This window comes from Lethenteron reissneri, chromosome 40 (genome assembly GCF_015708825.2).
Source record: "Lethenteron reissneri isolate LAM-NWPU_2019-01 chromosome 40, ASM1570882v1, whole genome shotgun sequence".
Lineage (NCBI taxonomy): Eukaryota > Metazoa > Chordata > Hyperoartia > Petromyzontiformes > Petromyzontidae > Lethenteron > Lethenteron reissneri.
This window is the reverse complement of record NC_083818.1, coordinates 10629709-10652026: the sequence shown is the minus strand read 5'-3', so window position 1 is coordinate 10652026 and position 22318 is coordinate 10629709. Positions and strand designations below refer to the sequence as shown.

At 44.8% G+C, this 22318-nt stretch overlaps 1 protein-coding gene across 2 annotated transcripts in view; it reads left to right on the top strand.

Annotated features, from left to right (window-relative positions):
* Nucleotides 1-22318, top strand: part of LOC133352473 (multiple epidermal growth factor-like domains protein 6) — a 272185-nt gene that overhangs the window by 189222 nt on the left and 60645 nt on the right. Inside the window, exons 1-2 of one of the 2 annotated variants that reach the window (XM_061568138.1) lie at nt 6043-6768; nt 15922-16044. In XM_061568138.1, the coding sequence (XP_061424122.1) occupies nt 6606-6768; nt 15922-16044 (286 nt within the window). In that variant the 5' untranslated portion in view covers nt 6043-6605. Of the gene's footprint in view, nt 1-6042; nt 6769-15921; nt 16045-22318 lie in introns of those variants that run through there. The other variant, XM_061568137.1, reaches the window with a different exon arrangement.

The window sequence follows — 22318 nt, the reverse complement described above, 5'->3', positions numbered from 1 at the left end:
TCCTGTAGATGTTCCTTTGATGCTTTGCAGTGCAGCAAGCTCTTCTGTGACTTCGAAATAGTCATTCGTCCCACGAATAAAAATTAGAAGTTGTGCAGAATCACGAACATCATTGCTTTCGTCGAGTGCCAATGAAAAATAGGAACGTTTTTTTGTGGAGTTTTGCAAATGCTGATGCAAATTGTCTCCCATTTCTTCAATCCTCCGTGTAATTGTAGGTCCTGAAAGACTCACTGTACTAAATAAATCGGCCTTCTCTGGACACATCTCTTTGGCAACAGAAAGAAGACATTCTTTAACAAATTCTCCCTCCACGAATGGTCTGCCAGTGCACGCTATTAGCTTGGCAACTTGAAAACTTGCTTGCAGTGATGAAATATTTAGCTGCTTCTGCTTCACAAAAGTATTTTGCTGAGTTGCTAATGTATTTTTCAGTTTTAATATTTTATCTTTTCTCACTTCTCCGACCAAACAATCATATTTATCTTTATGTTGAGTTTCATAGTGTCGACGTAAATTGTATTCTTTGAACACAGACACTATATTCTGGCATATCAGACACACAGCTCTGTCCTTGTACTGCATGAAAAAGTAATCATAAGTCCACTGTTCTTTGAATATCCTACACTCCGAGTAAATTTTTCTCTTTCTTGACATCATTGTTTCCTAGGGAGTCAAAATTGCTATTAGTAAAATACCAATATATACAGCGCTACAAAAACAATATACCAGCAATAACTTTGCCCACACAGAGACATACAGACTGCACTGCCCATCAATGCAGTCTGATTGGGGGGAACTCCGCCCCCTCTCCCTCTTCCACCAATGACCGTCCTTCTCATCTAGAAAAAAAGTAACAGACAGGCAGCGGCGGCAAAAACACCCGGCGGGCCGGATTAATGTCCTCGGCGGGCCGCATGTGGCCCGCGGGCCGTAGTTTGAGGACCCCTGGGCTAAATCATTCTTCTTTTCGCAAAGGAAACTGACGTAAAGAAGACAGACTCATTAAGCTTATCAGATGGATATATATTGTTCGCCAAGTTCATAGCGAGCTGAATAATGGACGGTTTAGAAGCGAGCCAAATTCATGAGCAAGCTGTATTTTCTGTTTTGTTTTACACCATTGACCACATACATGCCATCAATCAGATTCAATATCAGACAAATATATATCAAATACCACAATGCCTGGCTTTTGTAGATTCGAATAATGTTTAAGGTTACATGTGAAACTAAAAAAAACGCTTTAGAGAGATAAAAGCATGAACACAAATTGGAGAAGTCATAATAAACTTCAGATTTTACTGGCTCCTGGACTGTCCTATCATTCTCATGAATTAAATGTGGACTTCATCCATGTATTTCACAAAATGTGGCTGAATATCTCTGAAAAAAAATCCATCTCAAGTGCATGGGCAGTTTACTGCAAACCAAAGTACGCAGAATTGAGCAATCGTTGTTGTGAGGGGAAAAACAACGTTAAGCTCATGAGAACTCTTAAATTACACGCTTACATTCCAAATGTGACGTGGAAATACGCGCATGCAAAGCAAATAAACGACAAATATGTATTGAGCAATACGCTGTGCAGTGTCAGATCGATGCACGTGCGTGGGATGTGAGGACGTCAAGAATGATGTAGGAAAGAGTGGAACAACAGGATGAATACAAACTTATGCAAGGTATTTGGCAGATTTGAACTTTGTATTGAATTGAAATTGGCGCCACTCGCATCGAGCCAAGGGAACACGGCGCCCTTAAAATGTTTTTTTAATATATTATAAGATAAATACAAATGCTGACACATGCGGAAAACACTGCAACCTTTATTTATCCAGATGAACTTTGCCGTTAAAGAACAATGTTGTGTTCCCAAAAAGTGCAATGTGTTCCTCCCACTTTTGTTTGTTTCACTCAAGAGCCATTGTGTTGCTTTATCGCGTGCACGAGTTCATTGTCATCTGGTGGCTTGTGCTGTATTAAAATTAGCAACGGTGGAACGATTGGCCACCGGCCCTGACGATCTTAAGAATCAGTTCATTTATTTTCATTGTGGAGAACGGTGGCAACTGCTGTGGCCGCAGTCGTGATGTGAACCCATTTCAGAAAAAAAATATATACAAACTGAACAATTAGATTATAACTGATGCGCATTTGGATGAGCGTAACTGGAGCTTACGCATTTACATTGAGTTGAAGAACCGATGCATCATTCCACCCCTGCACACGACCAACAGGTCGATTTGTGGAACTGTCAAACCCAACGAGCTGCAACGTGGCCAGGAGATACCAAATATACAGATGGGCTCATGATTTCATGGGCTCATGATCCCATTCGTCCAGACATTTGTGAATTATCCCCTAATGTATGTCTGATAGGTTTTCTCTGGTGACTCCACTTTTGGCCCGCGTGAAGCATCGTTGTATTATTCAAGCACATCAACAGAGGGTCCTCCTTCCAACTCAGCGAGACGTTTCTGGATAAACAGATTATTTATTTAGTGCTCAAATAGCAACAACAACAACAACAAAAATATGAAGTCGAATCAAGATCTGCATTGCTACGTCAGTTTCAAAGCAGTTTCAAAATAAATCACAATGCAATACATTTCAATCCGATCTCAATCGATCGGGATTGATTCAAAGGACCGATCCAGATCAGATTCCAGACGCGAGGATCAGATTTTGCGTTGACTGTTGCGAATCAGGGCCACGTGATCGTTTGGTAATTAAACCCGCACCGGGCATCCCAACCCCCCCCCCCCCCCATATCCCCACTCCATCTTCACCCCTCACGCTCCCCGTAAAATCATATTTAACATCACAACATTGCTCTGTATGAGTGTGTAACCGTTTTTCGCTCATGTTCATAGGCAGCCAAACAATCTAGCCCAATGTGTTTTCCCTTTCCCTTAATTCACATTGGTGTGAATATTTCTAAAGTCATGGAAATTCCTAAACAAATGGAGTCGAAACCCTTCGGCAGTGATTGATGTTGTGGTCAACATTCCCTGTAATTCTCCTTGCAATTACAGACATTCCTCTTTGCTAAAAGGTACTATTAAATCCAGCTACTGTGCATAACTGCCTCGTACAAACTGTGAAAGGGAATGACGTAAAAACATTTGTACGTTTTTTTTTAAACGCATGAATCCTTGAACTTAGCCATCAGTCATCATCATATTCATATATGTGTCTGTCCCTAATCAGTATTTTTTTCCTCCAGTAAATATGTACACTTTAGTAAGCATGTCAACTCCATGCCAAGCATAACTCCATCTCCATTCTGATCCCCATTAAAAGCACAGCTTGCCACAAGTATGGCATTGATTAAATCCAGAGAATTTTTTTTATCCACACATAAAACTAGGCTTTAGAATAAATGAAATACAAAATATCCACAAAATGCTGTCCCATTTCACTTAAAGGGACATCACAAGTCAGGCCACATAGGATACCACCCATTGCTTTGAAGGATAAGTTAATCTGACATCCAAGCTATACCACGGGGAAGTGGTTTTCAGCATTTTTGGTACGATAGACCCCCAATCTAAGCCACCCCATCCTCAACCTCATCCTCCTCTCGCCACCCTATTCCCCTGCCCTACAGCCCCTATGCTCCCCCACCCCGCCCTCGCCTCCATGTTGCGAAGGAGATTAAGCATAGCATGGTCACGTGTACGCATGTCCAGTCCACTTCCTGTGAGCAAGGCACGTGTTTCATCTTGCTGTTTTATTGCCGCGATGTGGCGCTGATGTTCGCCACGCACATTCGAGATTTCTCCTGCACGGTATTCACGCCACAGTCCCCCTCCTGCAGCCCCTTCCTTCCATCCATTCAGGGCCTTGACCCATGGGGGTTAAGCACTGTTGCAACAGGGCCTCATAAAACGCGTGCGATACATCAGAGGCATGCAATGTCGCGTTGACAGTAAACTATTTGAATGGAGGCATGTTTCTCTCGGGGTGAAGTTATACATTTTGGGGGGAAGTGTTCCTGCTCATGTTGTTTTCATCACTTGCAAATGAACAAGGCAGAACAATAGGTAACAACGTGCTGGAGGTAAAGAGGTATAAGTGTCTCACATGTACAGACATGTGTAACACGTAGACCTTGTACCATTAAACCATGATGAGAGGTATATGTTATGAAACCATGAAATGGCTACGGCTTGGGAGGCCTTCATCCAGCAGTGGACAGCTCTTGGATGATGATTATTATTATTATTAGGATTGTAAATGTATTATAAAAGCTCCACAAGTATTCACATGCATTTTAAAGTAATGTATACCCTGTGACATTACATTGCAGAGTGAATGATCATGGGATTTCAATTTTACCTCAGATTAGGTTTTGCAAGTTTCTGAATGTCGTCTGTATATGTTTATAATTGCCGCTTGTGTTTAAACTCAATGGCTGTGCTTGAGGCGATGCAAATTTTTAAATAATGCACATTCACCATAAAGCAACTGCCCGATGTCAAAAGTAATAATGTGCAACGATTTCCAAATGTAGCGTTTTGACGACAAACATGCCCCTGTAAAAATCCCGTGGAAATTAGTTTGAGATGAAGCAACGACAACCAAAAAAATAAAAAATAAAAGTTATTTTGTTCATGTGCCGGGCCCAGGAATTTCATTTTGACCAAGTCTACTCGTAACAAATGAGGGACTTTAATAAGACACATTAAAAATGAATAACATTTGCAATTCATCACTCATGCCTCTGGAGCAAGAGAGGGGGGTGCCGGGGGGATATATCTACGTACGGTTTTATAAGGACTAAGATCGATTGTTGACTTTCGTGCACAAAAATAGAATGAATGTGAAAGCATGTAAAACACATTCCTGCGGAGGGAGCTGGTAGTAACGTTGGGTTGCTCGGTCAATGGCCAGGGTCAACGGCGGCGTGGTGTATTCCGCAAATATGGCCGACTGTGAGGGCGGGCACAAGCCGGCGTGAGTAGGTTACACGTTGAGTTTTATAAGGGCACCACGGGGTGACAAGCCCCTCCCCACCCAGCCCCACCCCTTCCACCCTCCCCACCCTTCCCACCCTCTCTATCCAGCCCCTCCCTACCCTCCTCACCCAGCCCCTCCCTCCCCACCCAGCCCCTCCCCACCCTCCCCTCCCCACCCAGCCCCTCCCTGCACGACGGACACAATAATCTCCTGTGGGCTGGTGTAACCAGGAGGTTCCTACCAGTATGAAATATTGAATCTCTCAAGTGGTCGACCACAGCATCCACCTAAGAAAATTATTGCGCGCGTGTTGATTGTGACCGTAGATTGTATGGTTATGGCTGATCCTGCCGAGTGGCCTGGCCACTCTGTTGACCACACAACTGTTTGACAACACGTGGCACTTATCCCAATTAATTATAACTGAAGCGCAAGCACAATTTAAGGTTTAAATTTCAATCAAATGAATTTCCCTCAATTATGCGGTGATAAAAAATGCAACTGACTGGCCCAGCATCGAGCTGTGGATAAAGAATGGCCAAAACGTCATACATTGTCCCGATCTCTCTGTGCGCGGTGCTTTTAGCGCCACAGCGTGTCGATTTGTAGCGTTTATTTTCATTTGTTTGCTGGTGGCTGTGTATTTCACATTGAAATCGCCTCCAGTGCTTTTGCTGCTGGCGGCAATGAAAGTTGTTTTAAAGTCAAAAGTCTCTGCTATTAAGGAGTGCCCCATTGCACAAAACGTCACCTTTTTCATTTACTTATTTACATTTTTAGGACAGTGTTTACTGACTCTCGTATTAAAGTGGTGTGTGTGCGTTTTGTGCTTCCGTACCACTGCCAATGCACTACCAGCAATCAATGGCACACGTATCCAATACAATTGATCCACATTGGCACGGCACAAGAAGAGCTGCTGCCGCCGCTGCTGATGTGACTCTGAGCACTTGTATCGGGCAACTCGGGAGGAACAAGATTGTACTTGACTGCTCGGGGAGAGGGGAGGGGACAGATGACGCGGAGCAGAAAGCCGGCCAGGCAAAGCGGACCCCGCAGAGAATTTAACGCAAGTGACACGAGGATCACTGGGCAGTCAAACGGCACAGGAGGAGGGGGGAGGAGAGAGGCAGGCAGACAGACGTGAAGATGAAATCTAAGGTATAGACGGGCAGATATAACAAGCCAGCCGCAGTGATAAACCAGAGCTAGACAGATATCGAAAGACACCGAGAGAAGGCAACTGTGGGTGGAATGTGTGAAAGCAGGATACAGTTTTGAGAGCGCGACAAAAATTGCAACACAACAAACAGGCACACCGCACCTCCGACTGACACGATTGGCTATGCACGGCGCGAACAGAAGTTCAACATACAGAGACATACACCACCACAGTAGCACGTTCGTCTCAGAGGTTCGCACACACACACACGCGCGCGCGCGCGCGCACGTGCACACAGCGAGAAACACATGCCGAGAGCGCAGTAGGGGTGGTGCTTGCGAGCTGCGAGCGTTCGCACACAACTCACGGGGGGCACGAGGGAGGGCAAAGCAAAGCAAGCCCCCACAGAGGGCGAGGAGAGGTGGAAGAGCTGAGCGGCGAGCGCGACCCAAGCGAGATTCACTTGCCCAGAGCGCCGGCGATGAGGGCGATCGGCGCATTCGCTGCGCTGCTGTGCGTGGCCGTGTCCGCGGCGCGTGCCACCTCCTACCCAGGGCGGCCTCTGCGCTACCAGCAGAGGGTCAACTGTTTCCCGTGCGTCCACATGCGGAGCCCACACAGAGGCAGGAGCGAGAATGTCACTGGTAATGAGCCGTGAGACGCTTTGGCGTCGCGTTCGGTGTTGCGTGTTTTTTGTTTGTTGTTTTTGTAAAGTTTTGCTGTTGTTGTTGTACAGATTATTATTTAAACGCGAAAGTTCGTAGTTGTTTTTTTATTGTCGTTTTGTTGTGGGTGGTGTGGGGGGGTATTTTTGAAAGCGTGTACGTGTGTGTCTCTGTGTGTGTGCTGCTTCTCTTTGCCGTGATGGTTCGTCGGAGTTGTGAGCTCACGTGGAATGAGCTTTATTGATTGCGTAATTGCGTGTGTTGTTCACGTCTGCACGCTTGCTTTCTAAATGTTCAGAGAAGACGTGCTTCTGCCACGCTGTAATTTAATGTTTACGTGGATCGGTAAAATGTGCGTGTGATACTTTGCAACGCATCTTTCAAATGGTACGTGTGTGAATCGTGCTTCATACAACACTGCTATAGACGGTCTTATATGTTGAACATTTATATTTTCTTTAAAAGAAATGTTTTATTTAATACCCATTACAGTATACTCCATGAAGTAATTTCACGTCTGCAATATCAAATCTAGAATATCAAAAGTGGTTTCAAGTAAAGTTTGTGTAACCAGGTGAGAATTCGAGACACCAGATTAGGTCTTATTTGGACGAGTGACCTACCAAAAGCAAAACAAGTAAAATTAAGTGCAGCAATGAAGCAAATAGAACACGAAACATCGAAACGATAACATATTCTCAGCCACACCTTTTGATAGACTTTACCTTCAGCAGCGGCTAATGCAATTTGTCCTAGCCGTGTAAGCACATTCCATGCAGTGGGAAAATATGTAACGGATTACAACGGATAAATGATTGGATTACCTGTACTCCACTAGTCCACGTGCAATGCAATACCAGCTCACAACAAAGACAGCTCGAAATATCTGTGGGTATTAGTGGAAGGGCGCTGGGTATATATATATCATTCCCAGTTCAAGGTGCTCACAATGCAGCATTACAAGCCTGCCAAATCTCATCAAATCGCACGCTCGCCAAATTACGCGGCTTTTCATTCTCCAGCACACACACACACTTACACTGCGCGGCCAAGTAGCCTGAATGGCTGGGCTATTGTGGGTGGTGGTTTCAAGGCGCAAGATGATTGTTTAGACGCTACGAAGTGCCACGGGAGGGAGCTGTGCCTGTTTCCTGCCTGCACGATGCTCGTGGAAGTTGTTTATCACTGCGTCGTCTGAAACGCATTGCTGCCGACATGACACTTATGCAATATCTGCACCTGCCTACACAATGCAAACATACTAACTGGCTTATATGCCAACTATACACATTAATTCCCTTAAGCATGTTATTTATTTCCCTGTGTGTTGCTGATGTAAGACTTGAGCATGTGTGTACTTTTGTGATATTCTGTGGCTCTTCTACCCACGTGCCCAGAAGATGCATCTGCGTGCGCCTGCCTGTACACATCACCGCTTTCACAGCTCGGCCTTGCGAACTTGCCAACATGACTCCCAAGTGCGTACCTGTCTGCACGATTTGTGTACAGTCGAAGCTGGATGTAGCCACGTCTTATATAAGCACGTTATTTGGTGATTACTGCACTGGCAGTGGTGCAGAAGCACAATGCACAACACGTCCGCAAATAACATTGAGGCCGTGAAAGTGACATTTATAATAGGTGACGTTTCGGGCAAGGGCCCGTCTTCATGACACATCATTGATGAAATGATGTGCCATGGCAACCACTGGATTGGCGACTCACATACTGAAGAATGTGTTGCATTGTTTACACGTATATATAAGCACAGTTCTTCTTTCATCAACAGACCCTTATGTTGCACTGGTGGAAAAAAGGCATCGGGCAGCTTATGATAGCGGAACACTTTGGATATAAGCACAGCTTGCATTGCTCTCAAGGGGTGTTGAAGGTGTACATACCTGACTGCATTACTGCATTCCTTAGAGGCAGAACACCCAGTCTGGGCTTTAGAGTTCGCCCACATACCGTGGTATGCACGTGCTTATTCCTAATTATCACAATTTCCCCACATGCTTCCAATCACTGCTGTTTGCTTCTCCCGTGAAGCGGCGTTCGTTATTGGGAGTGCGCACGGGTTAATCGGGGAGTGCTGGCGAAAGAGTGAGTTCGAGCTCGCAATGAAACCGACTCGATAGAACCTGGATATCCCGCGATATTCTGGATGTGTTCGTGGGGTGGGGGGGAAACAGGCAAATTACGTAACTCCACAAATCAAAACGAAGCAGATTAATAGCTTCAAATTTTCAATTAATGTCGTTTTTTATATATATATCAATGAAGCATAATCACTGCTACCAATAAGTTAATTTCGGAAAAAATGTCCGAGACAAGAGAGCAGCGGCCGGTGAATGTGTTATTGTCATTATTTTGAAACTGCCCCATTTGTTTCACATCTGCAGGCCACCGATTGTGCGTGTGTTATGATGTGCTGTGGCCATGCATATTTGAACGGATCCAAAAAAAAACAAAAAATCTGACATTTTTTAGTACCCTTTAATGTTTGGGCACGTCAGATGGCAATGCCAGGAAACTTGACATAAAATCATTAGTGTGCCAAACGTGTGCTCATATTTGCACAACAACATTAGGATTGACATCGGCAGCTTTCTTGGGTGTGGATACATTAAGCATATCAGTTGCTGGAATAAAAAAATATATACTCTTGATGTTGACAACCCAGAGGTATGTACAATACTACATAGAGATCACAGCAGACACATTGTGATATGCAGCGGTTAGGTCAGTATTACATTAAGCGGGTTGAATTTCATCTTCCAGCATGGCAGTTGAAACAATGGCCACTTTTTTATTTTTAAATCCCTCCACCAATGTTCAACCAGTCGAATATTGTGTGGTGGGGCATAGTGGTGGTAAGGGTGCCACGTTAGTGAGATGTTAACTACCTCGCCTGGTATACAGGAAGGTTGTGGGTTCAATTCTGACCTTGACGCCTGTATATTTGGAGTTTTCATGTTCTCCCCGTGGTCGCATAGAGTTTTCTCAGGGTCCTCCAGTTTTTCCCTCCACATTTAAAATCAACACCCGTTTAGAGTATTTGACTACGATACATTTCCACATGATAAGCCACTTCATTGAGCTATCATTTGTATCCAGGCCGCTTCTGAAAAAGCTCATAGCTTAGTGGGCCTTGCCTGGTAAAATAAACATAGTTTAGTTTTATTTTAGTTTTAATCCTACCTCTTCATAGACACCTGGCCTGTGTGGAGTAGTAGGCCAAGTACCCTCATAGGGCCTCTCTAGAACTCCCTCTCTAGAGCTCCCTCCAGTGGAGACCCTTCTGCCAGCAGTGACATGAACAAGTAATTGAAACGCTGCACCTTTACCTTTATAAAGTATGATGCATATATATTATTTTCACGAAAGGAAATTGTAAACAACCGTGTAATATGAGGTTCATACATGAGCCAAGTGGGAATTTTCCCTCCGAAGTCAGATTATGGTGCCAGTTTTAAAACCACTTCGAGATCTGGCCAAGTCTCTAAGAGCCCTCGTGGGATGGAATTCTAAGCACATTTTTATGATATAGAACCTGAAGTTCTTACTTGAAAATAGTCAAATAAATTCCCACATTTTAATTCTAAAGTTGCATCTGTAATAACTGTGAATTTTTATTAGACCATAGATACACACATACCAGCCGTATGATTAATTTGGCTTCATCCAGATCCCGATACATGATGAGAGCAGTGGCTATTTCTCTTAATATATTTTCAAAGGAATTTGAAGAAATAATTCAAAAAAATATCAGTTGTGAAAATAACGTAAATAATTATAAACAGTAGTAATTTGGATATATATAATGTTAAACACATTAACATTACATTTACTGCAATACTTGCATCTTCACCTGAGGACGGCTGCTTGCGTTGTGGCCAAAACGTCGTGAGAAATATTTTATTATGTTTTATTTTTATTATTTTATTACTTCCCTTCTACGTGACTTTACCGAAAGAACCAAGAAGATGAATCCCTGCAGTCACGAAAGCTTTAAATCGAAATATACTTGCATTTCTTCAGGGTTTTTTTTCTTTCAGGTAAATGTGCAGTCCTGCAATTGATTGCTCATTCCACTGCTGGCTGAAGGGTCTTAATCTCGAGGGAAATCGGCAACCTCTTGATTCCAGTGTGCTAACCATGACACCACTGTGGAAACGTCCTGATGTTTTTTTTTGTACGAGACCAAATTAAACTGAAATATCTCATTCCAAGTTTGCCTGAAGGAACATATTTATCAACACCCTGTAATGCCCCCTCACTAACTTAACATTCAATGACGTAGCAAAAAAAAATATGCTTCGGAGTATTTTTTGTTACATTGCAAAACGTTTTATTTAGGACAGCAAACGCCTGTGAAATATACAGTGTATTGAAAATGTTGTGTATATGCATGAATAAACCTCAACTGTGGGCACAGCTGCTATGCATTTAAAGGACGCTTTATGGCCAAAAAAATGATTGTGAAATGGAATCAATTAAACATTGAAAAGTCTGACTAGTTGAGCCCGAAATCATTAGCAAATACAATTCTCAAGATGTTTTATCATCATCATCATCATTGTTATCAGCCATTATCTATCCACTGCTGGATGAAGGTCTTCTTTAGCCACTGTCTCCATGTTTCATGGTCCTGCAACGGAACAATCCTTCGAGCTCCTGCACAAGAGCTCATTGCCTTGCACTGCTTCCAACGTGGACGAACCAACAGCGTTCCCAGACCATAATGGACTGCCCATGGCTCAGGACTTTTAGGATAATGAAATCTGCGATGGCATCTGCGACACGTTCGTGGAGGTGCATATATGTATTACTTATAAACAATACTTATATTTCAGCTAGAGATGTCTGGGGCTGAGCACTGTAAAATAACTCCCCCCTCCCCCGCTCACGGGGTTTAATTTGGAGTGTTTGAGTTTGGGGGCATCCAGAAAATATGCCATGAGAAATTAAGTCCTGTGTATAGGAGGCAAACAACATCTATTGACACAGCATTTCTACGTAAGGTATGTGTGTTGGGTACAATAGCTATAATTAGATCACTGCTCACTCTACGCAAGTGTTTACGAGGGTTGGTTTTACAACAAAATTATAGCTTGCTGTTGTTACATGCTGTGTCCCGATGACCACCTCCCAATCACACCTGGCCAGTCAATCATGAGGAAAGCAGCAATGCTGGATTCGTATCGTGCCATTTCTAGAAGCTGCCACTGAAATGTCATTCAACTTGTGGGGTGTTGCTCGATTTGATTCCTTCCATGCAAGTACTAACCAGGCTCGAACCTGCTTATCTTTCGGGATCGGACGAGGGTGATATGGTCGTAGGCCTTAAAGCCACCAGCATCATTACAATGGTGCTTTTCGTTTTTTTTTTAAGAAGTTGCAGCAGTTTTTCTTTGCAATAGAATAACATCTAGATATTTTCTAAAGTGTGTCAATAAGTTACGTGGGGCTCAGTACAACCACTGTATTGGGCGTCTGCTCCGTATGGTATTTCGTGGATTAATAAAGTCCATCAACCCACTGTAGGGTCAGGGTTGCCTTCTGCGACTTTCACAAAATATCGCCAAAGATCACACGTGAACACGTTTCGTACATCAAATTAATGTATCTTGGAAAATAAGTGCATTGAGACAATAGCGTCACATCGTACAAGTGAATCTCGCGTGCATGAGACCAGTCTGAAATGTGTACTCTCCATACCCTAACTTGTACAGGTGGTGGGCCATCGCACTGGCAACGTTACTGTGGGATGTCAACACGGTAGTTATTGCTTCAACCAGTGGAACTAACATTGGGGTTGTCCCCTCCTGGCACAAAGCCGCCAATAAATACGAGCGCTGCCTTCAAGCGCTCATTTGAAGCATGGAGTCACTCGTGACTCGAGGTATCCACAAGGCTCTGCCAGCACATGTGATGCTGCATAAACAGTAGCAGAAGCATGCTTCCAATGAAGCACCAAACACTGCGTCTAGAACGCAAGGATCATAGATGCGCAAGTGTAAAATTCAAAGTGGAATATCGCACGGTCCAATGCATTGTACGCAACTCTTTCTAATCGTGTTAATGTGAAGAAAATAAATATCAAAGTAGTGAAGCAGACAATGCATACGGTGGAAACGTGTCTCCACATGAAGCACTGATTAAGTGTCACCAAACAACTCTGGAGCAATTTCAACATCCAGTGTCTCATAAGCAGACTCAGGCTGGCTTGAATCGACACTGGTGAGCCTCCAGATGTTTAAAGCTTTCATGACTGCAGGAATTCATATTCTTTGGCTCTTTCGGTAAAGTCACGTGGATAAGTTTAAATTAATAAAATAGTTGTATGATATACTTTCTGGTCACTCGTCCGAGCACTATCCAGCCCCAATCCCGTTGACCTTCTGGGATCGGGCACATTCTGAGTGAGATTGGTCATAGGCACATTCACCCATATATATATTTATATGCACCCATATTTATTTAAATCTCAACACTTCCTGTCCTTCCATTGCATCATACCGGCAGAGGCCACTGGCTCCAAGGTGTGTAAGCTACCATCATCAAGTCGCATGTGTGCATAGTGCACTATGTACATGCGTGTGTGCATATATACACAAAGCGTGGCATTCACATCCACTCAGGTCACGCACACTGGGTAATGGTAGCCGTGGCATGTCAGTCTTTGCACCTGACGTATTGCTGATGCTATTATAAACATGCGTTACAAACTGCTGTCATCACGAAGGATGCTTATATTTTTTATTTTTTTAGCCCAGCTTGGAGCGTGCTGTCTGGATAGCAACACGAAGAAATAGCTTTGGTGTGCGTCATTGTCATTCCGCGAATGCAGCAGAATCACAGTGGCATTTCACCAATAGCACTGCTGTGATTTAGATTCACTTCAATGGCCAGCAAGTGCAGTTTCTTGAATTATGGCTGCAAAACATTACTGTTATTATGTCGTGTCTATTGAAGTTGGCGCTCGGTTTAAGCAGTTTCGACAAAAGAGGTGGATAACGACTGTAACAGCTGCGTTTTGCTCCCAAGTGGCTTGTGATGTCACCTCGGTTGCCACTTTTGTAACCGAGGTGTAACTTTGAGGCCACGTGGAGTGGTGACAGTTCAAAAGCATGCAACAAAGACAACAACAACCGCCATTCGCCACTAAGTGGCGGTGACGTGACCACGATGCTTGTGCCAGGCTATGTGCACCTTGAGGCCACGTGAAGTGTCGAACGCCCGCTGGCAGGAGGTCACGGGGCAGACCCAGGTCCCACGGGCCGACTGACTGAGATGACCGAGATGACTGGCTCATGCACCACCTGTGCCCCCTACTGTGCCAACTTGCTGTGCTTTAGCCACCCGGCGCTCCACTCGTTGTTGGTATTTCGTGTCACAACTCACAACAAAGACACACACACACAAACACAATCGGCAGGAAAGTTCCGCAGCTGATATTATGAACATAGTAAAAACAAGTACAGCCGAGACTCACAGGCACAATTTCGCCATCATGGAATGATCTTGATTTGAAGCTTTCGTGACTGCAGGAATCTATACTCTTTGGTTCTTTCGGTAAAGTCACGTAGGTATAAATTAGAATAAATCACGACGTTTCGATCGCAACACAAGCGGTCGTCCTTTGGCGGAAAAAAATCGAATCCAGCAGTGGAACTGCTGAACCAGCGAGAGAGGACAACCACTTGTGTTGCGATCGAAACGTCGTGATTTACATCATGGAATGCTTACGTAGATCCGAATCCAACGTGTTCAACCAAACACCCACGATTTATCCAACTGACAGAGGGGGCTTTACCCTCAGCGAGGGGCCGATTGTGAGGCTCGTGGTTGCAAGCAGGTCGATGCCAGATACCACTCGTTCCACAGAACTCGTCTCTCTCCTTCATGGCCCATTGACAGTAGCTTGGCATTTCACCCCCGTGTCCTCTCGGTCTGCCCGGAGGAGAGATTAGGAGCTCTGGCATGGATGAAGTCATGGTCCGCTTAAGCTTTCCCAACACCCCCAGCCAAGAGCCCACCACGTACTTGCCCCGATGCTTATCTGTGGCCGATTCAGTTTCACGATTACATGAATGAGTGTCACTGTCCTGACAGCAGTCAATGGATCGTCGCAGAGGCACACAAGTCGGTTTCATCGCGGTAGGGGACGGGGGGTCATTGTGAGCGTCGCTGCTCTAAATGCTTTTGTGGCATCTAATTCTGGAAAGCCATTTAACCCCTTGACTTTCGACCATTTTGCAAGTCATGAGCATTCTTTGAAGCCCGACTGCAAGTAATTGCACTTCTCAATGCACGATCTTTAATCAATGGTGCGTTGCATCATAATTGTGTTTTGTTGCTATACAATGCACCACCATGATCATCCTTTGAATAGTCAAATCGCACCCCGAATACGCCCACAATCTCGTCATTTCTCGGAAGCCTAAGCAGGGCTAAGTTGTGAAGAAAAAGAGAGCCTCATATTCCAATATTCAATCGCAGTTCAAAGTGTGACCGTCGATCGATCGCGTTTGCCTTGCCGGGTTTGTCGTCGAGCGCCTGGAGACACAAACGGCGCGTGCCGGCAGGCGTGCGTCTTCCGATTATGATTGAGCTGCAGTTATAAGCGTGACCCATCGATCGATCGATTGCGTTTGCCTTCCAGACGTGGACGAGTGCCTGGAGCACAACGGCGCGTGCCAGCACGTGTGCGTCTTCCGATTCTGATTGAGCTGCAGTTATAAGTGTGACCCATTGATCGATTGCGTTTGCCTTCCAGACGTGGACGAGTGCCTGGAGCACAACGGCGCGTGCCAGCACGTGTGCGTCTTCCGATTCTGATTGAGCTGCAGTTATAAGTGTGACCCATTGATCGATTGCGTTTGCCTTCCAGACGTGGACGAGTGCCTGGAGCACATCGGCGGGTGCCAGCACGTGTGCGTCTTCCGATTCTGATTGAGCTGCAGTTATAAGCGTGATCCATCGATCGATCGATTGCGTTTGCCTTCCAGACGTGGACGAGTGCCTGGAGCACAATGGCGGGTGCCAGCACGTGTGCGTCTTCCGATTCTGATTGAGCTGCAGTTATAAGTGTGACCCATTGATCGATCGATTGCGTTTGCCTTCCAGATGTGGACGAGTGCCTGGAGCACAACGGCGGGTGCCAGCACGTGTGCGTCAACACGCCGGGGAGCTACCACTGCGAGTGCCACCCGGGCACCAAGGTGCACAGCGATGGCCGCACCTGCGTTTGTGAGTTGCTCTTCATCGCGGTTTTGCAAAACAAGCGTCCGAATTTTTTCATTCTAGATTTGAAGCTTTCGTGACTGCAAGGATCCATAATCTTTAGTTCTTTCGGTAAAGTTAAAATAAAACTATAAATAATCAAATTAAATCACGACGTTTCGGAAGCAACACAAGCTTCCGTCATCAGGTGGGACAACCACAGCAAAAAAAATATATACTGTAGTGGGCAAAAAAAAGAAAACGGAAGCTTTTGTTGCTTCCAAAACGTCGTGATTTAATTAGATTATTTCTATTTTTATTCTTATTTTTTATTTTATTTTTTCACCTACGTGACTTTACCGAAAGAACCAAAGAGTATGGGTCCGATTTATTGTTGTCTCTCGACGTACGGATGGACACCCCCCCCCCCCCCCGCCGCGGTTCTGACCCATCGTGTCGTGGGGAAACCTCCTGGTACACAAACTTAGCTTGCGCGGGGGAGGAGGGGGGGTTAGTCCACCGACTTGGTAGCGCAGGGCGCTAACCGTAGCACTGCCGCCCCCCGCTCGTGGACACACGCACACCCACTTTGGATCATCATCATCGGTAAGTACAGCATTTCTTAAGCATTTATACTACTGTTTGTGGTTGCCATGTACATAACCTCATTATTTAGGTAAGGCTTTTAAGCATTGAATAATCAAAGTTTTGGCTTTGGCGGCACTTTCCAAGAACGTGTAACCCCTCTACATAGAACAAAGCAAGGGATTTTGCCGTGCCGTATTGGATTACTACACCCGACTTGCAATCCAGAGGTTACCGGTTCATCTTCATCTCCTGGCGTAGCAGTTGAAAGATCGGACAACTTATTAAACCCCTCCATCCCCCTCCCATTGCCTACTGCGCAGACAGAGCGTGCATACTCCACTTCTTCCACGTTGTCTTACCAGCGGCTCTCTCGAGTGGGAGGCCCTTCCGCCAGCAGTGGCATAAGCATGCAATGTCCGGTCTGCACCTTCCCTATTACCATATCCTTGTGCAATATGAGTCTAGCAAAAGCTATGCACGTGGTGCTTATTCATGGGCAAGGATGCACAAGGAGAGGGACTACACGGCCATACGTGCCCACCGGCCCCGACACAAAAAACTCACGCGTCTTGCGGTTTCACCGTCATCCGCACCTCCAATTAACACTGTTGGCTACGTATGGTGAGAAACACGTTCAACATACATACGTACATTTTTTTTCATCTCCATTTAAAACTCCTTTCTTTCGAAATGCTTTTTGTGTTTTGTTTGCTGTTCTATCCCCACATCCCCGATTAGCACGGTTGGCTACGTACGGTGCAAAAGAAGTTCAACATACATACATAGTGCCCGTAATACTGTTTTTTGGAGACAGGGTTGATGGTTCATACAGGGATCTCATCACGGTGTTGTTACACTCCAAATCCGCTGGGCTTAGAGGTGGCGATAAAGCAAATAGGCTGGCCGGCCTGCGCAGATTTTCACGTGTTATCTGGAATGCTGTGGATTCCTGCCACGTTTGAAAAAAATACACTCCTTAAAAGGAATTGGCCAAAACATCCTAATGCAGGAACCCTTCCTTCAAAACAGTCTTCTGACACAGCGAAGCTTTCCTGTGTAAAACAAGCAGAGCAATTAAATACAACCAGACCTCGCCAGAATGTGGGAGCTCTGGTGGGCGTTAATGCTTCACAATGCATCCGAATTGTCATGTTTGCAAAAAAGAAAAAAACGGTTGTGGTGAATTTGAAGCTGCTAATTCACGATAGATTGACCATTGTGAAAACAGCGTTAACAGGGCACATATGCGAACAACACACGTGTCCGCATCGCACAGAACATGGTCATACATAATTTAACACTGCTGTTGGATTTACACAGGGACCCTGGTCAATGGACTGTGTGCTTTTTTTGCGTGCAGGAATAACTGTTTCAGATCAAAAATGCTAAGAGGGGAGAAAAAGTTGGCCATTCGGCTGTCCCTCTGCTGCAAAATAACATTTTAGCATTGAAATAACATCCCCGTGTTTTCAGAAAGCTTGATTGGAACAACAAGCAGCTTATTATTTTATAATGGAAATATTGTTGTTGTTATCCTATAGACAAGTAAGACGTGCAGCTTACTGCGGAGTCTTGCACAGTTGCATAGGGGATGCATGAGATGTACTATACATACACCATAGGGTAAAGCATTAATATATGCCCCACTAAAATATCGAAAATATACCCCACTAAAACAACTAAAATATACATATAATTACATCTTCTTTGAAAACTACTGTCTTTAGAACTGGCTTTTGTGTTTAGTTTGTTGTCCTTCCCCCGCACCTCTCATTAGCACGGCTGGCTACGTACGGTGCAAAAACAATTCTGCATGCATACATACATGTAAATTTCAAAGCCTCCACATTTTTACCAGCAATATCACTCCGTGCATTAGAAATCCCTTAACACACTCGCAATACAATGTGTTCAACAGAGCTGGAGTGGTATGCTCGCGACGTTCATTGATGCGCAATATCGGGGCCAAAATAAATACATTTTAAAAAAGATGTGAAATCAAGGTCACGCAAAACATAAAATCACCACGGTTTTCTACATCTGTGTCTGGTAAAAAACTAAATCGGTGTTACCGCAGATGGTTGTGACTTTTGAAGCAACTTTCTGTATCATTGCCCTTTCATATGCGAAAATACGACTATGTAGGTGTTCGCGTTTGGGCCGTACAGCTCCTTGGTGTTTTCCAGCCGTGCCGTTTGTTGTTTGGCGCGGTGTCCGAGGTTGTTCCGATCCACGTTCTGGGGAGCTTCTCCAGGAACTGAATTTCTTTAGTTCGTCTTCAATTCAGTCCCTGAAGAAACCCTAAGCTCGTGGCACGAAACGTCAGACATCATGCCAAATTTCCCGTGAAGAAAGGCTGAATATAGCAGTTGAACCTTTATGGAAAATCAAGCTTTGCTTGGCTATTGTTGGGTAATTTTTTTACGCACCACAGTATTAAATTCTAACCAACGTCAAGTCCCCTTCCATTTCTCTCGATCGCTCTTTCCCTTGTTCCTGTTAACTCTGGATAATGATCAACTTGCGTTTTGCGTCTGCAGAAAAACAGATGGGACTCGTTTCTTTCTTGCTTCGCTTGGCTCCTTAATGATGCGCCTGTGCTTCGTAAGCACCTTGCATTGCAATGGGTCTCAGCCAAAAAATAAAAACAGCCGGTAAGAACAGTGCGAACTTTATTTTTGCACAGAAATTAGAGAATAAGACGTGAACTCAAATAGGATAACGATCTTCTTTATTGTGACACTGCTAATGCTTTAAATATGGATGGCGCTTCAGAAGCGAGGGTCGGTGGATCAAGTAGCTATGTAAGATGGCCAGAAAATAAGTATGTTTTGCAGACATTTAATTATTATACAACCCAGAGTTCTCTTCAGCTACTCTAGTTTCCTAGCACATACAACACAACAAGTGAGGTTTTACCAGATAAATGACGTAAAGACCTCATCGGGGCTTTGTTTGTAATTTACGCATGTTTCTTCTTGGTTCTTTCGGTAAAGTCACGTAGAATGGAAATAATAAAATAATAAAAATATAACATAATAAAATAATTCTCACGACGTTTCGGCCACAACGCAAGCAGCCGTCCTCAGGTGGAGAACAGGTCTGCGAGGAGACAGAGTCTGAATGACAAGCCCCAGGCTTGGAGCGACTATTTAAGCCTGGGGCTTGTCATTCAGACTCTGTCTCCTCGCAGACCTGTTCTCCACCTGAGGACGGCTGCTTGCGTTGTGGCCGAAACGTCGTGAGAATTATTTTATTATGTTATATTTTTATTATTTTATTATTTCAATTCTACGTGACTTTACTGAAAGAACCAAGACGACTGAATCCCTGCAGTCACGAAAGCTTTGAATCGAAATTTACGCATGTTTGTCAATCTACTAGTGGACGAACTGCCCCCCCCCCCCCCCACGTTTCCCGGCGCCACGAGAGTTGTCGAGGTTATTTGGACGTGATTCGTCGAAGCGTTGGCGTTGAGGGGCGGCCGTCATCCACCGCTGCTGTTGAGCGCGCCGTGCTGCGACGATGGTGGTCAGCCAGCTCGACGATTTATAGCGAAATAAACTCCGCGACCAACCGCGGCAAAATGGGATAATTTTATCCAGCAGTGAATTCACAAAGGGCTGGGCCTCTGTACTAACATTGGTCACTGCGCTCACGTGGCAAATACAAGAATTTTGCAGACCATGGCTGATTTTCGCTCCCGATATTACGGTTCTCCCAACAGTGAGACTCCCAATGTAATTGTTGGCATACTTAATTCAGCTAGCGAAACTTAAACAACACGCTGTTTTCCCACATGTCAACAAAACGTGGATATACGAGCGTTTATGCATAAACATGCATTTGCTATAGGGCGCGCCCAACAGGCTGCGCGTGTCTCAGTTTCGTAGATTTATTACTTTTTGTAAACACACGAAGGCGTGCTGAGTGGTTGCAGCTTGAGTTTAGCCGTGTGAGCAATTGTGCCATTGCCTGCCCACTGTGACTCAGGCAGACTGTGGTTAGCGTGTAATTCATATGAACGTTGAGTACAGCATTACTGGCACAAGTGAAGCACAGCACCGATCAATCCACTGCAAGATGAAAGCCGGATCAGAGATGATCGGCTGTGTGTTGGTTGAAGGGGTGTTTGACCATATTTCGCCGTGCAGGTCAGTGCGGGGTTGTTGAACGAGGAGAGATCCGAGACAATTTCAGATTTTGCTCGCCACTGATGTTGCCCCTCCCCCCCCCGGCCGGGATTATAAATCAAATTTTTGGGTTAATTCTCCAACTACTGCCCCCCCCCCCAAAATAAATTAGGAACCTTTTAAATTAGATGCCGTGCGTGTATGGAGCTGTAGTGCCACGCAGGCGACGCACAAGCTGGGTGGCTATTGCGTGTCAACCCAGGAAAATGAATGGCTCTTGGAGATATAAAAAAAACTGTGACTCCTCGATAGATTGCTGATCTGTGCAGATTAGCATAATGTTGCTGCATATGCTTGGCATTGTAAGGGGTTTGTGAGGATCTGTCGGCTAGAAGAATATACAACGGCATCCTTGTGTACATAAATACTACGTGCAAGCAACGCGTTTACAATTTTGGGCAGAGGAATAAAAAAAACCCACACAGTTAATTATTAATGTTGGCATCGCACCATTAATTCAGCGCTGCTTGCGGAGGAACAGTGGCGATGCTTTAAATGTCTCCCTCCCCCCATGTGCACAAGTCTCTAAGGCCGATGCGCCCAGATGCCTTGCTGCAGTCAGACTGGTTTTCATTCGCGAAGTGAGACCGTCATTTATCTTGGCTCACCCTTTGGGCGAAAGGATTTCCATGAATTTCGTAGATGCAATAATAAATATGGTAAGAGCCAACGGACCAGACCCGGTACTCCAACGAGCACCAGACAGCAGAGCTCCTCGTTTCGTCCGCAGTGCCGCCTGTGATTTTAATGACTCGGTCTTAGACGCGGGGGGGGGGGGGGGGTGAGACCCATCTCTCCATAGGACAACCACTCGCCCTCCTACAAAGTGGTACTGCTTTTACTCGCCAACAAAAGGGATAATGGACCGAGTTGGAAATTAACTTGAAAAATGACTTTTTCTTTCTCCAAATTGAAAAAGCATGCACGTAATAACACTTATGTAAGGGCAATTATGTAATAACAATACTAATACCCCTAATTTAACCAAGTCGAAAGAGTGTTTTTTTCCTGATGGGGGTGCTGCATTGGGATGTTTGGCCGACTCGGGAGGAAATTTAAGTCCCCCACAAAACACCATCAGGAAGGAGGGGGGTAACTCAAAGCACTGCACAGGTGGATTCGGGGAAAGGCCACCTTGAATAAACACGTGGCCTTCATGCAAAAATATGCGCGATCCCTTGCTTCTAAAGTGCTTGATTACATAAGTAACAACATTCGCTCATTTCGCTACAGTTTGCATTCATTCATCAGGCAATGCCAGTGCTGTACCAGAGTTCGAAAATTTAATTCGTCCTAGACGATGCTTCACTTCGTGGCATAGGCATTTTTTTGCAGGAGTTCCAACGAAATGGTGATTTATAAAAAAAAAATATAAATACGTTTGCAAAGCTTTCGCCAACAGTGGAACGAGCTAACAATTGCAGCACTGCACCTTTTACATTTTTGAGACTCCTGCATTAAAATACTTCACCAACTCGTCACGTTCATTCCTGGCACGGTGGACACGGTGTCACTGGGTA